The sequence below is a fragment of the Mastacembelus armatus genome, chromosome 4 (genome assembly GCF_900324485.2).
Source record: "Mastacembelus armatus chromosome 4, fMasArm1.2, whole genome shotgun sequence".
Lineage (NCBI taxonomy): Eukaryota > Metazoa > Chordata > Actinopteri > Synbranchiformes > Mastacembelidae > Mastacembelus > Mastacembelus armatus.
In genome coordinates this window covers 20,369,194-20,390,938 of record NC_046636.1, presented here as the reverse complement: position 1 = coordinate 20,390,938, position 21,745 = coordinate 20,369,194, and the positions used below count along the sequence as shown (strand labels likewise).

At 40.5% G+C, this 21,745-nt stretch overlaps 2 protein-coding genes across 7 annotated transcripts; one reads left to right on the top strand and one right to left on the bottom strand.

Annotated features, from left to right (window-relative positions):
• The first annotated feature begins 301 nt into the window (after window positions 1–301).
• fbxl5 (F-box and leucine-rich repeat protein 5) lies at window positions 302–7,666 on the top strand. 2 transcript variants are annotated; one of them, XM_026304816.1, is made up of 11 exons: window positions 302–433; window positions 1,123–1,338; window positions 2,289–2,384; window positions 2,562–2,757; window positions 3,075–3,260; window positions 3,408–3,533; window positions 4,162–4,316; window positions 4,428–4,510; window positions 4,660–5,329; window positions 6,512–6,660; window positions 6,977–7,666. In XM_026304816.1, exons 1-10 carry the CDS (start codon window positions 350–352, stop codon window positions 6,626–6,628), a joined length of 1,929 nt encoding a protein of 642 aa, XP_026160601.1. In that variant the 5' UTR covers window positions 302–349; the 3' UTR covers window positions 6,629–6,660; window positions 6,977–7,666. The 2 variants fall into 2 exon arrangements, with proteins under 2 accessions (XP_026160601.1, XP_026160600.1); XM_026304815.1 differs by having other exon boundaries at window positions 4,660–5,394.
• Window positions 7,362–21,716, bottom strand: cc2d2a (coiled-coil and C2 domain containing 2A). 5 transcript variants are annotated; one of them, XM_026304811.1, is made up of 39 exons: window positions 21,648–21,716; window positions 21,189–21,270; window positions 20,905–20,958; window positions 20,616–20,696; window positions 20,353–20,506; window positions 20,054–20,142; window positions 19,802–19,903; window positions 19,641–19,721; window positions 19,353–19,562; window positions 18,940–19,099; window positions 18,669–18,805; window positions 18,450–18,581; window positions 16,664–16,873; window positions 16,417–16,523; window positions 16,185–16,325; window positions 15,920–16,076; window positions 15,490–15,758; window positions 15,130–15,307; window positions 14,826–14,979; window positions 14,562–14,709; window positions 14,050–14,188; window positions 13,768–13,971; window positions 13,561–13,653; window positions 13,384–13,475; window positions 11,905–12,072; window positions 11,717–11,774; window positions 11,511–11,620; window positions 11,077–11,173; window positions 10,875–10,973; window positions 10,594–10,770; window positions 10,029–10,232; window positions 9,860–9,949; window positions 9,661–9,774; window positions 9,412–9,546; window positions 9,180–9,302; window positions 9,035–9,093; window positions 8,772–8,949; window positions 8,412–8,631; window positions 7,362–8,131 (listed from the first exon to the last, which is right to left on the bottom strand). In XM_026304811.1, exons 1-38 carry the CDS (start codon window positions 21,668–21,670, stop codon window positions 8,446–8,448), a joined length of 4,995 nt encoding a protein of 1,664 aa, XP_026160596.1. In that variant the 5' UTR covers window positions 21,671–21,716; the 3' UTR covers window positions 7,362–8,131; window positions 8,412–8,445. The 5 variants fall into 5 exon arrangements, with proteins under 5 accessions (XP_026160596.1, XP_026160594.1, XP_026160599.1 ...); XM_026304809.1 differs by lacking the exon at window positions 7,362–8,131 and having other exon boundaries at window positions 8,239–8,631; XM_026304814.1 differs by lacking the exons at window positions 7,362–8,131; window positions 21,648–21,716 and adding an exon at window positions 21,419–21,635 and having other exon boundaries at window positions 8,239–8,631.
• Window positions 21,717–21,745: the final 29 nt, after the last annotated feature.

Here is a 21,745-nt window from a genome sequence, read left to right as displayed (position 1 = left end):
TGCCCCTGTAGCTATACACAACTGTCAATCAGTATTTTTTAATCAAGAAAGCGATTTTATTTGCAGATTAACAGAGTCGATTCTATTAAAAGTTGAAGGTTGATATATATGTACCTTAGGTACGTTTATATGAAAATAAGAAGCTTTTTTTTTTTTTTAAATGTGTACCTCTCCTGGTGATGCAGTGATTATAACATTTTGTGGAAACACTGATCCCAAATCGGTGTCTGTACTCCTGGGCCTTGCATCACGTTAATAAACCGTGGTCACGTGAGAGGCGCACACGCCTCCTGTTCGGCTCAGTCGCAGACCTTGCAGATCGTGACGCACTGAGCTTCAGTGGGTGAAGATGGCTCCCTTTCCAGACGAGGTGGATGTTTTCACTGGCCCGCACTGGCGAATGAAACAGCTAGTGGGTCTGTACTGCGAAAAGGTGTGTATGAATAAAAGTCTGTGCATAATTTGAAGGTTTACAAAGAAACGTCGGTGGACACACGGCTTTTAGGACCTAGCTAGTAACGTTAGCACCCAGGATTAGCTGCCTCAACCAAAGCAGACGAAGTGAGGACTGTCTCACGGGTCCTCTGGGACGACTTGGTGGTTCCGTGGTTAGACGCATGGACGTCACGTTAGCACTGCTTAGAGGTGTTGATACAGACAACAGCTTGAAACATATATTGGGTTTTTTTTTTTTTTTTTTTTTTAGAAACTTTCAATAACACATGACCTGCCCAACTAGCTAAGGCTTGCTAACTGGTTTAGCTAGTTAAACTAACTAACGCTAATACAGCTTGTTATGTAGTATGCTTTACTAACACACCCACTGTGTAACACCATCCTGCTCCCGGTTTGTTCAACATCTGCCTATTAGATGGATGTTTGTGTACGACAAACAGTCACGATCTAGCTAATACACGGCGTGTGTGTGCTAAAGTATGCTGCGTATATAACGTCAGCGTTACGTCCTCAGCTGTTGTTGTTTTAGTTATTGTTATGAAACGCGTCCAGCACAGGTACTGGGGGTCAAATATAATCACACGGATCCCAGGATAAACACGAACGGTCTTGCATTTGATTTTGGAATGAATGTTTTTTTTTGTTTATTGGTTTGCTTTTCCACAGCTGTCAAAAACCAACTTCTCCAACAACAATGACTTCCGCTCATTTCTTCAGTCCCTGTGCGCCACCTTCAAGGAGTTCAAGATGCATGAACAAATAGAGAATGAGTACATTATCGGCCTGTTGCAGCAGCGCTGCTGCACTGTATACAATGTGCACTCCGATAACAAGCTCTCCGAGATGTTGTCCCTCTTTGAGAAAGGGCTGCACAGCGTTAAGGTAAACGTGCATATGTGTAGATGGTTTAAATAATAGCTTGTCATGCCCGTAGGTCTCACAAGAATATTAATAATAACGTTATGCTTTACTTAAAGGGAAATCGTACTTGAATTCTGCAGCGCTCAGCTGATGCTCAACATTCAATTGTGGGGTAACACCCTGTCATTAGAATAAGTATTATGTTAGCTACACAAGGATTGCTGTACCAGCCACGGCATTAACATGGTTGTTTTTTTATGTGGACACATTACCTTTAAGGTAAGGTAGAAAATTATGCTGTGTCTCTTAAGGACAGAGTAATTTGTACTAAAGCCACATGTCATGTTGTAATATGTTCGAAGGAATTTCAAAATTAGTTAAATCTAGTTGTTTTTCAGTTGTTTGGAGTTTACTTATTAAGAAAAGGCCAGACAGAGAAAGGACTGGACAGACTTGTATAAAAGAGGCAGAGTTGTTTTTCTGATCAGCTTATTAGGAGACAAAAGTTATTGTTCTCTCTCAGTCCATGGCCAAATCAAAATATGGCTTTTCCACAATGATGCAATTGTGTAAATTTTATCTTCTGCTCTGCCCCAGCCAGTGTGTAAAACAGAGGCTTTCTGTTATTTTGGTGTAAGATCCTGCATGCTGTGCCAGGGGAAAGATGTTGGTACTGAGATAAATCAAGCTCTGTTGTTTTTTTTGTTTGTTTATTTGTTTTTGTGGTTAGAAGATATTATTTTGAAATTCCTTCTGTTGTTAGGGGACATGAACAGACTACTAGGCTGGAAAAGGTTATTCATTTATTATTTTATAACTTCAGAGGGCTAGAATTTCTCACAGTCCAGCTACAAAAAAGATGTTTAACTATATTGAGTCATGCAAATTAGTGGAGGAGTTTAAAGGATTTTAAAGGAGGTTCATCTCCCATGTTTTTAACAGAATTTGTGAATTAATAACTGTGTTTTTAGAGTGAATATGAGCAGCTTAACTATGCCCAGCAGCTGAAGGAGAGACTAGAGGCTTTCACACAGGACTTTCTGCCCCACATGAAGGAAGAAGAGGAGGTATAAGATGTTCTTCTTTTTTTTTTATATATACAAACATCTTTTAAATAAATGGTTGAGAGTGGGTGAGAATACATTGTCCTCAGGGTAAAATCATCAAATATTATAGTAGAGGAAACATATTTAAAATTGTGTTGCTGTTGCACGCTATTTGTAAACCGAGGAGATTCATTGCAGGTGTTTCAGCCTATGCTCATGCAGTACTTCACCTATGAGGAGCTCAAAGATATCAAGAAACAGGTGATTGCACAGCACTGCAGCCAGCAGCAGTGGGGCTGTGCTGCTGAGGTGCTGAAAGGCTTTACTTTGTGGAGCCAGGCGGAGGAGTTGCAGAAGGCCTTTAAATATGCAGATCACGAGAAGACAGATTATGGTTAGTGAGCATTTCCACAAATGTCAACACTTTGTTTATTACTACTATGTGAAGTGCAAATATTCAATACATCAGTCAACAACATTAACACTGATTACACCATGACTGTGAGTCAACATGCACAGAACTAAAGGTCTCAAAACAGTTAAATTGAATAAGTAAAGATTTATTATTTAGACCTGTGCTTTTCCTCTTGGAAAGAAAAATGTCTCCCTTCAAAAGGAATATCTTGACATAAAACATTGCATCATTACCTTTTTGCAAGGATACATTACTAGAAAGGGGATAATATTTGTAAAAGGTGTCCTCTTTCGCAGAGCTGGAAAAGAAAAAGGATTCTTCAGCCCACATCTCCCAGCTCCCTGCAGAAATTATGCTGAGGCTGTTCTATTATCTGGGCCCTGACGATCTGTGTCGCTGCAGTCAGGTTTGCAGCTCTTGGTCAGAACTAGCAAAGACTGGCTCTTTGTGGAGACACCTCTACCCTGTGCACTGGGCCAGAGGTAGGTTGTTTATACTGTAGCTGATGATTGCTTTTGGAATGATGTATGTTTACTTAGCTCAATTTTATGTGCAATTATGAAGTACATTTATTTGGCAGTTGCCTCGTATTAGTGAAAACTTTGTTTGTTGATTTGTGTCTAATGTAGGTGATTATTATCGTGGGCCACCCGGGGATCTGGACCAGGAGCCAGACGAGGAGTGGGTGAAAAGTCGGCTGAATGAGGGACGGGCCTATCAGGAATGGGATGAGGATGCTGATGTTGACGAGTCTGGTGAGGTTTTGTCCTAAATGCACAAATCTGTCAGATTTGGTACATTTGATTGTTTCAGAAAGAATCTTTAAAAAAAAAAAGAAGCCATATTCATGAATGTGCTATTGCTAGTTTCAAACCCATTCACGTTGTCTTTGTCAGGCTATAAAAACGTCACATAATGACAAATGTTTCTATTATGATGAAGTGTAACACATTCAAATATTTGTTTACACAAGTTAGTTATAAGAGATGTAAAAACAAGTCTTAAGTATTTTTGTACGTCTGGTATTATAAGGAATCAGCTGTGTGGTTTTCTAATATTTGGTTTTTATAGTTGAATGCACAATGGTTTCTGATTGGTTATCTTGTTGATACAGGGTAGAAAAGTGTGATAAAATCTAAATGTGTTTGCCCAAGATCGACTTGGCTCACTATTCCACATTTGGTCACATGAAATGTTTGTTCCTCTGTCACCTTTTTTCACCATCTTAAGAGCTGTACTGGAGCCACAAAACTGCCTCAAAAGCTGTAAACCTGCAATATAGCTGCAGGATTGGCTTAGAAGTCCATGCTTTAAAGGGCACAATTAAAATGTGTTTTACACCCAAGTTAAGTAAATTGTGTTTTTCATGTTTGTTTGTTTTAGATGTGTTGAGCCATACAGAGGGCTCCCTGGCAATTAACACTGCTCAGAGAGAGAAGAGGCTTCTGAATGGGATTATCCAGAACCTTCTGCCAGCTGTGGGTGCATCTGTCAAATCCATTGTTCTGGCATACAGTTCTACAGTCTCCAGTAAAATGGTGTGTCCTGCAAAACCAGTTTGACACTGTAATAGCACAGTACCTGATTAAGAAGATTGTTAGATTAAACTTGTGAAAAGGAATTTTGACTATATGTTTGTTCTCTCTCAGGTGCGCCAGATCCTAAGTCTCTGCCCAAATATTTCTCACTTGGACCTGACTCAAACTGCTGTCACAGACTTTGCATTTGACAGGTAAATGTTATATAAGTCATTATACCATAAAGTGATTCCTGATTGACAGTGTCTGTGTTTGCACAGTGTATTAAGATTAGTTTGAAATCTGCCTGAAGTTATGAAACTCAGTACTCATCACTGTGTTCTTGCGGTCCTCCCACTTCTAGCTGGTCATCTCTTGGAGCTTGTCTCTCTCTGGAGCACCTGGATTTGTCAGGCTGTGAGAAGATCACTGATTACACACTGAAGAAACTAAGTGTTGGGCTGGGCGACCTCATGTTGTCCACCTGCTTTGACAAATGCTCTGAACGACGAGCTAAGCTTCTTAAAAGTTCCTCAATACCCATTACGTTCATGGATGAGAGGAACCTACATCCTGTGCGGAGGAAGCGAAAGGCCATCATTTTCAAACAGGGGATGGGTCGTTGGGGTCCTGCCTGCACACCCACACAAGTTTGGGTTCTGGACCCCTCAGACCTCGCTGATATTGAAGATGCTGCAGAGTGGAGTCACCGTGGTGGGATGTCTCTTCCTAACATGGAAGGCTTTGTAGAGACGCAGCTTGTGGGAGGTTCATGCTGTTGCATGAGGAGCAGGAGGCGTGGGCACAGGACTGGCTCAAGTGCTTCTTATTTGCATCAGCAGTATGCCATGTCTGGGGAAATGTTCTGTGGTCACTCCACCTGCTGCACTAGTGACATGGCCCTCAGGACTTTCACTGGGCTGCAGTGCGAATCACGCATCACCAGGAACAGCGCTGCAGAAATTCGGACTAAATGCTCCCAATCTAGGGGCCTGCAGTGTCTGGAGCTTGAAAACAGGACTGATCAGTCAGAGGTGAAGCGCTCACTGAGATTTCTCAGTCTCTCTGGATGTTACCAAGTCACTGATTTGGGCTTGAGGTAAAGCTCATGCATTGCTGTTTTTCAAACACACTTTCATTTGGAGGTTAGCCTCTTCTGAAACTGTGATATGGTTAGATGAATGAATCATCTGTGATCAACTGTAAAACACCACATTTTGTCAGATTGCATTGATGTAGTTTTATAGCAACATTTAGTGGCAGATGTAGTTGTTTTTTCCAGTGAGCACAGACGATGGTGTAATAACCTGTGTGAGTGTAGTCATGTCTGCAAGCACACTGTCAGTTATCCTGGGGAAACTCCTCCCTGCAACTTTTCTCACGTACACAGATTGGGGATGTCCAGTGTTGGTGTTTGTTCACATGGCCAAAGACAATTGAGATGTAGAAAAGCAGATGTGCTTATAAAGTTTTATTTCAGTCAGTTATCTAATTTAGATTTGATAATTAGATTATAATAGATTGCTGGGAGAGAAAGTCTTTGTACTAGAGGTCGACCGATCTATCGGCCAAGCCGATTAATCTGAAAGTAGAAACAATTCAGACGAATATTCTTACTAAAACACGCAGGATAACTTTCCTCAAATGTGTCTGTGTCCGACACGCGCAACACGGGCACAATGCTCCCACCAAAAAATACACTTTTAATGAGGAAAGTTAATGTGCACGTTTTAGCCTGAAGTTTTGTCTGAACTGCACGTGTTTCTACTTTCACATGCAAATGACTTGTTGCACATATGATTTGTTTACGCATATTCTTAGACTATGGCCCTTTGAATTATAGCAGTGTCTGTCAACAAACATAAGATTGTGACAGGTACCCTACAATAAATCAATCCTCAATAAATGTTTAATTTTAGCAATGAAATCACTTTTTATTCCTGGGCACTTTTTATGCCTTGTGAGATAAAGGAGTAAGGGGGAATCGGCCAAACAAATCAGCCAAAAGAATTGGCATCATATATTGGCTATTGGCTGCCCTGATTTCTAAATATCGGCATTGGCCAGAGAAAACCCGCATCGGTCGACCTCTACTTTGTACATTACATTTGCTAGTCAACAGTACTGCTCTTTTTATCTTAAAACCAGATTATTAGTATTCATGAAGATGTCATACTGCTGTACCTAAAATGAGGTTCCATTGTACTGTTTTTCAGGGCGCTGTCTCAGCATGGGGGGCTTCCTGTCCTGGACCATCTGAACTTGTCTGGCTGTCTCTTAATCACAGAGGTGGGGCTGCAAGAGCTGGTGTCAGCCTGTCCTTCCCTCAATGATGAACACTTCTATTACTGCGACAACATCAATGGTAATACCAGTGAAACCATCAAGGGTCTTGTATTTTCCTGTGAAACACAAAATTGTACATCCTTATGATCTAGTAAGGTGTTGAATAGATATGTTACAATGTGAGGCAACGCTAATAAATATTACTTACCTCACTGGCATGGCATGTGTCCTAGCAGTGGTGCCTATGTGGAAGGTACTGTCAGGGCTTTATGGCTCAGCTGTGTGTGTGTGTGTATAAAATTAGAAATATAAGATTGTTTTGGGTATAAAGCTTTTTTTACTTGTCTTATGGCATGCAGTTCTGTAGATGACCACTGTGTGGTGTTTCTCTCCAGGTCCCCATGCAGACACTGCCAGCGGCTGCCAGAACCTGCAGTGTGGCTTCAGAGCCTGCTGTCGATCTGGAGAGTGATCCTGCCACGCGACGCCCTGACTCCTTTACTGCACTTTATCCTGGGAATACCATTGGCTCTATTTTGTGTCATTTAAAAATGTTTCTGGGTGGAACTGTAATTTTTGTCATGTTATTTCAGTTTCAATCAATGGTAAATGGAAACGATCCTTTAGAAAATGAAAACATTAAGAGGTGAGGAAGGATCTGTCTGCAAATGTACAGTGTTTTTTTTTTTTGTTTGTTTTGAAAAAGTAAAACTAGAGACACATGAACACCAAGTTTGTAGTGTTTTCTGTAGTTATCCAATGTTTTTTTTTTTTTTTTTTCACTAAAACTGTACTGACTCCCCTTGTTTAATAGACCCATTGCTAATCACCATAGTGTTAACTGTGTGACTGTAGTTTCAAAACAAAGCGTTTTGCAGGCTTTGTCATTGAATGGAGAGGATGCTGTGGAAGATTAAACCAGGATGAAGCAGCCACTTATGTTGGCCCTGACAGTTGATCAGTTGTCATATTGTTGATGGTTACATTTCAGAGACCTTTAACTCAGACTGACTCATCAAGGCACCATCACATGACCTGTGTCCCACTTTACAATGATCATTGTAATAAACATGTTCAGTGAATGAGCATTTGTAGAGTACATGAGACAAAAATATCTGCCTGTAATGTAATTTAATTTGTATTTATTCACTTTCCACTCAATGACTACAAGTTGGCCTGTAGAGAATATGGTTAGATTTTAAACTACAGCATTAATTACAGCAATGGAGACATTTAAATTTAGGGGCTTTTCCTTATTGGCTCTTTCTGTAATGAAACTGTAGGTCTGACCTCATCACAGACTCTTGAGTACATTAATTGGCCTATTCAAATTTCTGTTGAAACTGGAGATAACTAAGCAATAAAATATTACCTTGCTAAACATAGGACTTAGCAGCTTCTTTAAAGGCCTTTTATGTTTAATGGAAATGTTCAGTTCATAAACAACATTTTGGGATTGAAGAACTACAATAAGATTTGAGAGGCTGTTTTTAGCACTGCTGTTGGTTTTGACTGTGAGGTGTTCTTCTATTCAGCCATGTATGTAAATGCTGTGTAAAACAAAACAAACATCTTTCATTATTGTCCAATACAAGAGCAACATGTATCATTAATGTCAAAATGGCTCTTCTTTAAAAAGAAAAAAAAAAGCAGCATGTTATTGTTCATAAGGTGGGATTTAATACAAGGTGACTGGATTTGTGCAGATTTTCTACTAAATATACAGACATTTACCCAATAGACATTAAATACATAAAATATATGCTGTACAGTAGTTTTCAGTTGAATTACATAAAGTCATAAGCTTTGTAGGAAATAAAGCTCATTTACCTTAAAAAAAGCAGTTATGCAGTGACACACAATATCACGTGCGGACGAGTGAGGCCAGGTACACCCACACAGACAGGACGTTGCTAGGGTAGGGGTGTACATACACGGCCAGGGCAAACTCTGCATTTGGTGCCTGAACGTTGTGAACTCCAGTGCTGTACACTGCCTCTACGATGGGTCGAATCTCCGAGAATGGCAGGTGCAAGGGGAATCCTGAAATCTGAAAAGAAATTAATGTCTGTGAAAGTGCGATTATATACTTGCTGCCAGCTTTTACAGAGGAGAAAATACTGTGAAAATGACAGATGCATGCAGATGAGAGATGTAGTCACTTTTTAGATAAACCCATTTCTGAGTTACCCTGTTGTCTCCCAGCAGGCTCTGCAGCTCATGGCGGTGCCCCTCAGCCATGTCCCGACCCCCGCTCATCTCCAGTTTGGGCAGGAACTGCTTCAGTGTGGTGGTGCAGTACCTGTTCCAGCGGGTTGGGTGACGAGGGCGCCACTCCATGATCTTCTCCTTCAGGATCTTCTCAATTCTGTGAGGAGTGAGTTGTGTTTTATGTAATGTGTAATCTGAATGACACAATGTTTAAGGTAACTAAGTCAGCTGCCATCACTTGCCTGTCCTGAAGCTCCGCTGCAGCTGCTTTGTCTATGCGTTGATATGTCAGCTCCTCTGGCTAAAGATAGTTATATTCAGCAAAAACATGAATATTACCTGAAGTCATACTAGAGTAAGAAATACACAGAAATAATAAATACTCACCTGTACGCTAGACAGCCCAGGGTGAGAGAGGGAATGGGAGAAAAAGGACTTCCACAAACTGGCTTTTTCAATGTCAAACCTGATCCTCATTGGTGAGGTATACTCTTGAATGTTGAACCACACCTAAACAAGGTTAGAGACCATTATAGTAAAGCAAACAATCAGAAAATATTCAAGAACATCACACATTGTGGATTATTTTATTGCCATGGAGCTGTCTGTCCTGACTCACATTGTCAGCATTGACCAGGCAACCAACTGTTTGCAGTGGGCAGAAGGTGTCATACTGGCCATAGTACTGACCACTGCTGGGGTTCCAGATCAGGTAGCGGTTCTGCTCAAACGTCAGGACATACGCTGTGGGTCCCTAACAAAAGACCGGAAAGCTTAGTGCTGCCACTTCTTTATCACATCATTTCATCACTTTTAAAGCTATACTACGTGAACATTTTCTCATGTTTCACAAATTAATGCTACCAACCTCTGGTATAGCAGTGCCAATAAGTAGCCATGCTTTCTTGCCCATAGACAGAAAATAGTTGCACAAGAGTACAGCATGTTCCTCTTCATCTCCTGCTAGGAGTGTGAGGAATTGCTACAAACAAATAAAGGTAAAATAAGGGGCTGTGAGATGAGCATTTCGTTCCTCTTGTAATCACAATATGTCAAAGTTCACTCACATCACAGGTGCTCCACAGGTCACAGGCACCAGAAAAGGAAACTCTGTCTGGCAGAGAAGGGATGAGTGAGACAAATCGGGCAACCAGGGCCTGTGAATGGACAGAGTAGCTAAATCAGAATAAATAAGAAATACAGGTGACTTTTTACATTCAGTTCTGTCACACTGACCATGGCTTCCTGGGGGTTATTGGGGAATGCATCCAGTAGCTCCTGTGGGGGGTTGAGCGGTCGAATATAACGTGTGATGAAGACCGTCTTCCCGTTGAGGTCAATGACGGTGGTAATACAGGGCCGGTCTGGGTATTTCTGTGCAGCCTCTCTCTCAAATCTCTCTGAAGCCTGGAGTAAATACTCAGGTTCTTGGCTGTCAAACTGCAAAACATGGTCCAATCTTAGCTATAGATGAATACATGTCACCACAATGTATGCATTAATATGGGCTAAAGAATGATGCAGTTATGACTTGAGGCTTAGGTGTGTAGAATAACACGTGTTCTAATGGACCGTTACCTTCATTTCCTTTATCTAGTACATGCAGCAGAGCAAAGCAAATAATTGACACAAAAGGATGTGAAAAATTAGACGAAAATAATACACTCAGACATTAACTATGTGGTTCAATTCAATCAATGTACTGGATGTGAACATACAGTAAAAGTAAAAATCTAAAGACATAAATGAACTGAGAAAAACAGTACACAGTGATGCAGGATAGCACTTGGGCATTACTTACCTTCTCCCTAATAGTCTCTCCGGGCACCAGCTGTGGCTCGATAGTGATGAACAGTGTGATAAATGCTCCCTCACTCAGGCTCCGCAAAACATCGTAACCACCATTAGTGCCATAGCTCCGCTCCTTACTGTAGCCCAGTAACACTGCTGGTGTATTCACCTTGAATGTACCATCAATCTGCCAGGTGGAATTAAAAAAACAAATAACAGCCGGCAGTAAGTGTGTTTTTCTCTAAACAAGGGCATAACATGTCTTAATAAATACACATTAAGGACTCTAACCCTGGACTGAGAGTAAATGGTGCTGAAAGGAATCTTGACAGAGCCTAGCCAGTGCTTCTCTATGCGGGTGTGTATTGATTTTCCTCTGTCTTTATCATTCTGAGGAGCAAAAGATGTTAAATCAGGAAGAAATTAGAAAAAGGAAATAAAGGCATGTGTACTGACATGAGTAGTGTGAAGAAATGAACAGGGTTTTACTTACCACTCCAGTTTCATAAAGCACTTCATCAAATATGTTGATGAAGACTTCATCTTTGACGGACTGCAAGCTGGCAGTGCTGTAGTCACCGTTTGGGGCGCTTCAGAGAAGAGTTTTACATTTCAGCTACTTTGTTAAGTATTACCTAACTAAAGTAAGTGCACTTATCCACAGTATCCAGAAAGAGGTATATGATTTGAAGGTATGCAAATAGATAAAGCTGACTCGCAGCCAGCAGCCATAACACACAAAGGGCAATTCTGAAATAGTCTGGCGAGACTAAGAATTTGTTTTCATGGAAGCAATTCCAGTATTTAATGCTGTGTCTAAATTTAGACAATTTACAATTAATAATTCAGATTAAAGCTGTCTAAAGTAAGTATAAAGGCATTACATGCTATTGACTGTGTTGAAGCTATGAAACACTTGCTGTTTACCTAAATGGCAGCTGCAGCTCCTCGTTCCAACATGGGTTTGGGCCATCAGCAGTTGTTGTCTGAAGTACTGTGCGCTGGAAGGAAACCTCCACAAATGGCCTCACATGCACCTATGTCACACAAAGAACAAAAACACATATGTAGCTCAACGCTAATGAAGATTTTGCTGGTGGTCAGCTCTAAAGTAAAGTTGAGGTGTATGGTACCTGACTTAGGAGCCAATCACTGCCCTGGATGGCACTGTGAGACGACTGTCCTGGTTTACTGAAATGAAACACATTGAAATGTAGTATGCTAAATCACAACAGTGGAAACACAATGTCTCTGAAGCAAATTGGATTTTTCATTGTACTGTAGCTTATAAAGAATATGATACGGTGCACTGAGCACTGACTTGTTCTGGGGTCTGCGGAGAGGGATGTCGTAGGCCCGGATGATGTTGACCAGAAGTTTAATGTCTCCATCAGACAGATTCTGAGCCGTTACCTTCTTTCTTTCTTTCCTCTGGGGTTTCAGGGGCCGCTTGGGTTCGGCAAGCTTGAAAAGGTTTATTCCCAGAATCCTAATCGTCACAAAAAACCTTTCATCAACTGTTCATTTAAACGTTTAACATCAGACTGAATGCAAGTATTTACTGACTAATCATAAACATTTTCAGAAAGTAAGGGATGGGACTGTTACCACCAACAGTAGTGAGTCCCCCCCAGTGATTTTTACAATCACAGTTCTACTGTGTAGTTTACCTGAATATTTTATATTCATGTGATTTTTGATATTAAGAGCTGTTAAAAACCAGTCAAGTAGGGTTTTATTACGTTTCTTTATATGTATCTACTGCTATAATTTGTCATGATAGAACCAGCTCTGTTTTGTTACAATTTGCAGTAAGCTGCCATTCAGTGTCATAGTAAATATACAGACAATGCTATTGTTCTTATAAGCAACTAGTATATTGTAAAATTATTGCACAAGAAGGTAAAAAGGTTAAAAAAAAAAAAAACGTACAGATTTTTTTATGCCTTGACTAACTTTTACCAATTCTTTAGGTTTTAAGATTTTTAAGCAAAAAACAAAACACACAGTAACTAAAACTCTCAAAAAGAGCGAACGCTACAAAAAGTTCACTCTCACTGCTATATGGTATTCAGGATTTAGTGGAGAGACACAGACATAGAGGATGGGGAGAAAGAAAGAAACTAAGCACATACCCAGCACCTGCACCACTGTTAAATGAATAGCAGAAGCAGGAAAATGCAACAGGAAAAAAAAATTATAACATTCGCTTTCAATGATGAAAAAAGTCACACCCCACTGCATGATTGTTTTTGATGTACATTATTATGTGTGATTCTGCTCAAATGCCATTAAAGACTGAAATTTGTTTCTGATTTTCTGTTATCATGTCCACATGTTGGGAGACTTCCTCTAAAACCCTACCCTGAGGAGTTCCAGAGAACAGTATTACTCAGACAGGGGAATGTAGTGTTGAGAACAATATCAAATGGACCGAAGCAGCATCAGGCCAAGAAACATAATTAGATCCGCATGTGATTTATATAGGCCCTGCCACTTCCTCCAATTTGGCTTTTGATCCCACAGTTCAAGTTATTCCAAGTTATCTAACCTTTCTGTCAGAACCAGAAGAGGGAGTTCAGGCAACCTTTGTAATTTTTTTTTTGTGTATTTTGACAAGAGAATTTAGCATCAAATAATAAAGTAGCGCTTTGTGTTTAGACTAGTATTTTGTGGCTCACATTAAAAAATATTCTTACTTTACCACATAACATGCATAAGAAATAATGTCGTACGTGACGGATTGGGATTAAATGTGAGGCTGACTATTTACTGAGTTTATGTCTGTGGGTGTGTTTACCCAATGCTTGGTATCTCCTCTTCTGTCACCAAGTCAGACAGGAGGTAATGATGCTTGGCAAGAAGAAATCTGTTCATCACTGATTCTCGAATCTGTGGGGAAATGCCAAAACATACTACACTTATCATGTGCTAAAGACTGGAGTAAAACGTGTTTACATCAGATGTATCTGCTCACCTTCTGAAGGTATTTTGCCACTAAAGCTCTGTGTGAATCCAGATGTTCTTTGGTGTCAATTATCTCTCCTTCTTTCAGTCTTCTCTCATAGTCCTGGAATAAAAGTTTGCCACAAAAATAAAAGGATTAGCCTTACATAGATTTAATGCATCTTCATTCATCCATATCCATTATATTCTGCAACACTGAAATATTTGGATCACTGACCTGGAACACCTTATCTGTGACCTCTCTCTCCAGAGCAGGAACACATTTGTAATTTCGAAACTCTGCAACTTCTTGGTTCCTGAGCCGAAGCAGGCGAAATCTTTTGGATCTATCCAGCTCCTCATCAGTCACAAAGTTAAATTCCTCCTGCAACTGTTCTAACCGGAAGTACTCTGGAGCTGTCACCTCTCCACTACTGGCCACCTGACAAACCACATGTTTTTATTATACAAGCTAAAAACTAAAAACCTAAACCATACAGTACCATTTTCTGGTACCTACTTTTGCCAGCTGCATGATAGAAGCATTTTTTGGATCATTTGGGTCCAGTCGTGACTGTGTGGCCCACTCCCCAATTTTTTTCATGTCATATAGTCCAGATGCACCAATATATGTGACAGCATCAAGACGGCCCAAGCCACTAAAACACAGACACAGAAAGTGATTCATATTAGTAAAAAGTAAGTTCTGCTGGGCAGATTATTTCACTTACTCCACCATCAACAATTTGGGAATTTTGAGGTAAATTAATATTATTAGACATTATACAGCAGCTGAATACATATTATATATAAGACAACATGAGAACATTTGTTGTATGGCAATTTGAATATGTTACACTTGACATATAAGTATATATATTTTAACAAGGTTCAAACTCTATTGAAACCACAGGTTCCTTGGTGTGCAGGGAAAATGTATTCATTAATATAAATACCCCTGGTATGGTTTGGAAAATGATAAGCAGAGATGAAAATTATACAAGAATTATACTGTTCTAAAAGTGATAGTACCTGTGTATGCCGCCAGGCTGTTGAGACACAGGGGGGGCAAGTGGCACACCATCCTCCCCAATCCCCCACGACACACAGCATGACAGCTTCCCAGAAGTTAACAGGACCTGTTTGTTACTGCCATCGGCTTCAAAGGAGACGGAGATATCTGGCAAGGCATCCAGAAAGGATGAGAGACAGGACAGGAACTGAGAAGTGAAGTAATATGATATATAAGGTATTGTTAGTACAGGACTATATTGGTGTCAGCAAAGGGATATTTACTGCTTCCAACGCCCTCATGTTCAAATGCTGCTTTCTGGTTGCTGCTAAACTCAAATTCCTCAAGAGGTGCACTACCAGTCAAGACTGAGGGTTCTGGCACTGGAACAAACACTTGAGCCAGGAGGGAAGATGAAAGTCCAAAGTCCTCAAACACCTGAACACACAAACACACGCACGCACGCACGCACACACAACCAGACAAATCCAGAAATGTTTAGAAAAGAATATAGCTCCCATATCCATCGCTCAAGAAGCTGTGTGGATTAGACAAAGTGGCAGCACACTAAGAGTTTCTGTACTCTACCTGTAAATTGATGCTTTGGGGACAGTTAACTATCTTCAGGTTGAAAATCTGCCCAAAGTGCACTCTGAAATCAGTGTTCAGGCAGCGCCTATCAGTTTGGGAAACTTCTTTGTCATTGTATAGAATCTTGATGAAAAGACTGCGCTTTGCAATATCCCGCCTTCGGTTTCTTTCAGTTCTAGAACAAGAAATAAGCAAAAACTATGAAAACCATCCACAGTACCACAAATACAGAGCATCTTTGTACATTTCTCAAAATAAGAGAAGAATCTGTTGGTGCGAGATAAAATCATTAGTTACAAATACAAAATCTGTTTTGTATAATTTTCAAGAAACGTATCCAGTTGTTTCTGCTCATACTTGGGAAATCCAGAGGTGGTGATATTTCCAGCTGCAGACAGCTCAGGGATCAGGATGGGCTCTCCTGGTTTCCTGCGAATCCTTGAGGCTTTCTCTCTGACTTGCTGCTCTAGTGAGTCAAAGTCTGGCTTCTCAGGAGGCTCTGGTTTTGAGGGTCCTTCTTCAACAGATCCTTCTGATTCACTCACTTCCCTGTCTTCATCTTCTTCTTCTGTATCATCCTGTGCCTGGCCTTTCTTCTTCTTTTTTCTCTTTTTCTTTTTGGCTCTCTGAAAAGAGTAAACATTAAGATACAGGTGTGGGTCTGTATATGCACACAAGGCTGGCATGATCTGAATTTTAATTTTATTTTTTACTGTGATTTTTAATTACAAAAGTTATTTGTACATGTAAGCTAAAAAAAAAAAAAAAAAAGTAAATAGGTAGGCACCTGTTTCCTTCTCCTTAGCTTCCACTCCTCCAGCTGTTTCATGTACTCAGCCAGCTTTTGCTGGTAGTCCTCCTCAATCTCTGCCTCCAGTTCTACAACCTCTGCCAAGATTTCATCTTCATACTCCTGCTCATCTGATGCCCGGTCTACGTTCTCTCTGAAGCAAAGTTTGACACAACACAACATTTAATGGCAGGGATAAGAGAATATATATAACACTTAAACAAGATAATATACACTTCATCAGGTAAATGGGCACTCAGACCTTCTGAGATAGAGCTTGTATGGTGTGTTGGTGAACTGCTGAAACTCTCGAAGGGACTTGATCTCCTTCCACACTTTAATTATGTTCTTCAGCAAAGTCCTGTCTTTCTCCTGCTCACTGTCTCGCAGCTGCCGAGTGTTCCTATTATAGTCAAGGTAAAAAAAAGAAGAAGGTACTGTAAATGTTTCAAGGCTGAACTGGATCAGAATAGAAGACCATTTGAGGAACTTACCGAACCTCCAGACTGTACTCAGATATCCTCTGGTGCATGGTTTGAGTGAGGCCCTGCCCTCCGTGAATTTCCAGAATGTTCCGAAGCGCACTCCTCAGTCCATTCAACTGCAGTACAAAAGGAAACACAAAACACACAAGATACTGCATATACTGTGTGTGGAATTATGTAGGAAATGTTCAGAAATGTTAGGATATTTCAAAGAGTCATTGTGACTAAGTGGACAGAACCGGCTGGTGGAATTTACCTTGTCAGTGAGATGCCCTGTGAGGTTATTGTGCTGCCTAGTGAGGTACTGATCATACAGCTGAGCTAAACGGGCACCGAGGACATGTTCACGACTGAACAGTGGGTGATGGGCGAAGATCAGCCCAGAGACATCAACATCAAGCTGGTAGTCTGCCTCAGGGTCCGCTGCAGCAGAAATGTACATATTTGCATACTTGGCTTTCACCGCCTGGGGGAAAATAACATTGTTCATCATATAATGTGCTGGAAAATAATAATTATTATGACATACACTCAGTGTTTTTGCTTTGCTTGCATTTATCTAACCACAGTGCGTGCAAGCTAAAGGAAGCATAAAATAGTTGACAAGATTAATAGCTGAAATGCTGTAATGAAGAGTCATGCATAACACTAATGTGCAATAAACACCCAATAAAACTACAGTGAATTCTTGAGTTTTCTAATTGATCAAATACAACAGCTGTTCCTGTCTCCACAATGAAACATACAGGGAAAACAAGAGATCTTTGAGCATGCTGGTGCACGCTTGTTTCCCACTCAGACTCTCTCATCCAGTCAACCAGAACTGAACACTGTACTGCCAGTCATAGCACTGCAGTGAATGGAGTCAAGAACTGCCTGTTTCTTACAAGGACTAAACTGAGTAGTAATACACACCCTAAACCAGTGGAAATTAGTGAAACCATTAGCTATTGAATGCTATCACCCATTGAATGCAACTACAGTATTTTAATAATGAAGTAACTGTAATTCTTCCAAAACAAACATTTGATGTTTCCATTTTGTCAAATGACAATGGCAGGTTTTGGTGCCCTATATACAAACTTTGCAGCTTTTTTGTCTTATATGCAAGTACACACAGACTAGTCTTCTTTTAGAAGACATTTCTTTATGAGAAACATGAATCTGAAGGACTCTAGTACATTGAAGAGGGCAGTGCTAAAATACTATAATTACCCTATTTTCTCGGCTAGGTCGCTTTTAGCAAAAACAGCCTTGTTGAACAGAAAAAAAAACATATATAAGTTGCTTTGGTGTATAAGTCCCATACCTTTAAACAGCTATGAAGAATGTAGGTTAGGCATAATGACAAGCAGAAGTGCATTACGATATTCATTCATCAGTGTCAAAAAATGTTAAACAACTGCGCAAATATTGGGGTGGAGTGAGATGAAACTGCCTCTCCTCCTCCTCTCTCAGGTTCTCTGAATGCCAACACTCATGCCAAACTTTATTACCTGCACTTTGAAGGCTGCAGTATAGCTTTCTTTTGGGTGGCATTTTCACTTGTGGTACACTAGGAGTCAGAATTTATAAGAACATAAACATGTTTACTTCTTCTACTCTGCAAAATTGCTGTAAATATATACATAAAAGTAGCTTCCTGTATAAGTCACAGGAAAAGCCAGAGGAGTGCAAAAATACAGTGCAATTTATAGTCCGGAAAATACGGTACTTGCTACCTAACTTGTCTTGTTTATTGAAAAAACAGACATAATGAGTATGGGTTGTAGGTATTTTCATAGGAAGTATTAATTTTGGTGCCCAGAATACCCATTTGCAATTTGATGTAGCTGTATGCCTGTAAAGATCATACTGCAGATGTATCAGCTTCCACCTCTGCTCTATTCCCTGATTAGAAATGCCAAAAAGCTTGAAGAATTTTAGAAAAAAAAGGGGGTTTAACAAAATTCATATTGGATGGTGCCAACAGAGCTTTCAGTGTGGGTAGACATGACAAACAAATGGGAAGATTGAAGAGAGGGCCACGGTGGGCGCCTGACCTTCCTAAACACAGTTTGGAGTGCGGGGTCCAGGTCGTCCTCCATATAGAAGAGAGGGGGTCTAGTGGATGATTCCTTTATGGGGTTAGGCAGAGCCATGATCCTACCATCATCACCAAACCACTTCTTTCCCTTAAAAAATATAATCAACATGTTAACACACATCCTTTAATGAGCCAGTGACACTACTGAATGGTCTAGTGTGTCAAATAATATTACCTCCTCCATTTTCAAAATACGGTTCTCCAAGATGTTCTCGTTGGTCAGGGATACAGTGGGCCTCTCACCCACATACAGACCCTCATCTTCCAGATAACGAGGCTTCACATTGTCAGGCAATTTAACGGAGGTTGGAACTGTGACAATGATACATGAAGGCAGTTAAAAGATTAAAAAGATAGTGAATATACTGAACAGAACACTGAAGATGTCATTACAGTGTCTGAAAGTTGTGGCTGTGAATCAGTTGAGTCAGTATAGTATAGAATACCTGTTTGAAAACTTGGTGTAAAAAGGAGCTCACTTTGTCGCTGAATAAGGTTTCGGTACCCTATATACTCTGCCTTCTTTATTTCCAGGAAGTCCTGGGATGACTGTGCAATGACAAATAAATTCTCCTCTTCATCTTGAACAAGAGGAGCTTCTTCACTCTGCGGTTGGATGAACAGTATGAGGCATTTGGAACGTACTGGTGTTATGTAACTGCAGGTATAAGTAATGATGATTTACATATACATGCAAATTATCACATTGCAGAAGACCATAGACAAAGAGTTGAACCCTGGAATGAATATGGTCCTAACATTCACAATAAAGTCAAAATCCTGAGTTTTAATGTATATCACAAACATAAGTGGAAAGGTCCACCCTACAAGTAACTATTGTTACTGTCGGTGTCTTAACCTGGTCTTCATTTTCTTCCCTATTATCTTCTTCCACTTCACCATCTTCCTGTTCTTCAGCTTCATCTCCTCCATCTTCATCTCCGTCCTCAGCTGTTCTTCTCTGCTTTTGTCGTTTCCTGCTAATCCTCTCAGTACCATCTTGTGGATCTGGCTCAAAGTTGAATGTAAAGAAATTGTATGCTTCTTCAGAAGTTGGTAGGCCTTCTGCCTGTATTTGCAAAGAATATATACATAAACACAAAATAAATGACTTTCACAAAAAATAACTACTTTTTTTAAGCCTTACCCTTCTTGCTGCTTCTCTGAACTTGACCCTGGTTCTGAGGGCCAGGGAGACATCATGTCTTCTGGCTCTGTCGGGATCAACCTGTAAAACACTTAAAATTAAACCCTCACTGCTGCACTGCATTACATTACAGTTATGGTTAGATTGCAGCAGGTGCTCACCTCTCTGTCAAACCTTGTTACAGTATCTCTGTCTCTGAGATTCTGCAGGCGACTGACTGGCTTGAGAGATGCTTCCTCCTGCTGAAGGCTCTCACCTTTAGACTGGAGGACAAGAAGCCATACATTAACATCTTTCATCAAAAGCTGACAACTATAGGTTTGTAGTGAGTGATTAACATATGGGAAGCATATCATTTGAAATGTTATTGAAATATAAGAATTTGTTTGTGGGGAAAAAGATACTGGGTTTACCCTGGCTGCTCTCAGTCTCTCTTCCAATTGCCGTGTCAAAATGTCATCCAAAGTCTGGTGGCTGGGACTCTGAATAGTTGAGCTGAGGCCTTGAAGGCAAAGTACATCATCAAACAATAATTGCTTGTGTTACTTAGTATCATGTCACTGCTGACACCAATGATCTCATACTAATACCATACCAATATTCTGTGAGGAAAAGCAATTGTTTATTATAAGAGTAATACAATACTGCATGACTCTGGTATCAGTATCAGAAAACTTTAAGGGATATCCATCCGCAGAAGAGCCAAACTAACCTCTCTGAGAACCAGTTGGAGGTCTTGAAAAAACCACTGGGTCAGATCCCTTCTCAGCTGATTGTTCACCTTCACTGTGGGGCTGAATGGTGAATATCTCCTCCACATCATCATCATCATCATGGGGTTCTTGGGCTGAAGACTGCTCAAGCAGCTAATATATGCCAAGAAAGAGCAGTGATTTAAACTTTTCTGGTAAGAGCTGATAAGTGTATATGATTAGTCAGAGAATGAGAATTAAGAGGTCTCAGAGGAAGATCTACCCTTTTCTTCCGCTTCTGTCTCTGAGCTCTTAAGGTGCGTTTCAGTGTCTCTCCTGGATCTTCTTCACTGCCTGGGGGTTCCTGGTGTAGCACAAACAACACAGTTCGAACACTCAACTCAACAGTAATACTGCATACACAAACAGCACAACTACACTTCTAAATAGTAGGCTAAAGCTGAAAGATGGTTCAGTGGCAGGGAGAAGAAAGTAAAAGAGGAATGAGCAGCCAGCAACATACACAGGACGGGACTGAAACCTGTAGGCTAAGCTACAAAACACACACCAACCTTCATTGCAGTTTGTCGTTTCTCCTTGCTCAACTTGGCAGATGGAACCAGAGCCTATCAAGTGTAATTACATTACCACAGCGTTAGCAGCTCTATTCTCCGTGTTCCTGTGTGTGTTTCTGACTGTGTGTATAAAGTTAGCCTCTCCTCCAAGTCATGTTGAGTCTTGTCAGGGAGGGAGCGTGTTTGGTGCTAGCTAACGTTAGGTGTCTATGGCAGGGCTACTGACAGCAAAGTACAACGTTGTTGTTGTTTTTTTTTTTTACCTCAAAACTTTTACTTACCTGAACGTCGTCCTCATTTTTGTTTTTAGCCAAACTTTCTTGCAAGACACGTCCCCTTCTTCGAAGGTTTTCTCGAAAGTCACTAGAAGATGATATAAAACAGAGCTAACGTTAGCTTAGCTTAGGTAGTGAAAGCTGGCATCTCAGAAACGTAATATCACAGCGTTACGTCCATCAAGGTGGGTCAACCTTATGACAGAAACAGACTGGACCACAGCACAGACTGTTACCTTGAGGAGGCCAGGGTGGCGATGATAGTTTTCTTTTCGGTCTAACGTTATGACCACTGTTGTTGTGCCCTAGTCTGTGTTATAAACTGCTAATTGATTAGCGTGTATGTAACGCTGCGCTTGTATTTCTATCTTATCATTTTACGAGCGAGTTACTTTTTCTTCAATACTTAGAAAACGAGCACCGTTATCGCTGCCTAGTAACGAGATAAACTACTTCTCCACCTACCTTGAACATAAGCGCCTGTGCATCCAAACACGTTTTCAACTGTTTTGTATTCCCATTCGTTCGTTGGACTGTCAATCAAACAACATGTTGCTCAACGA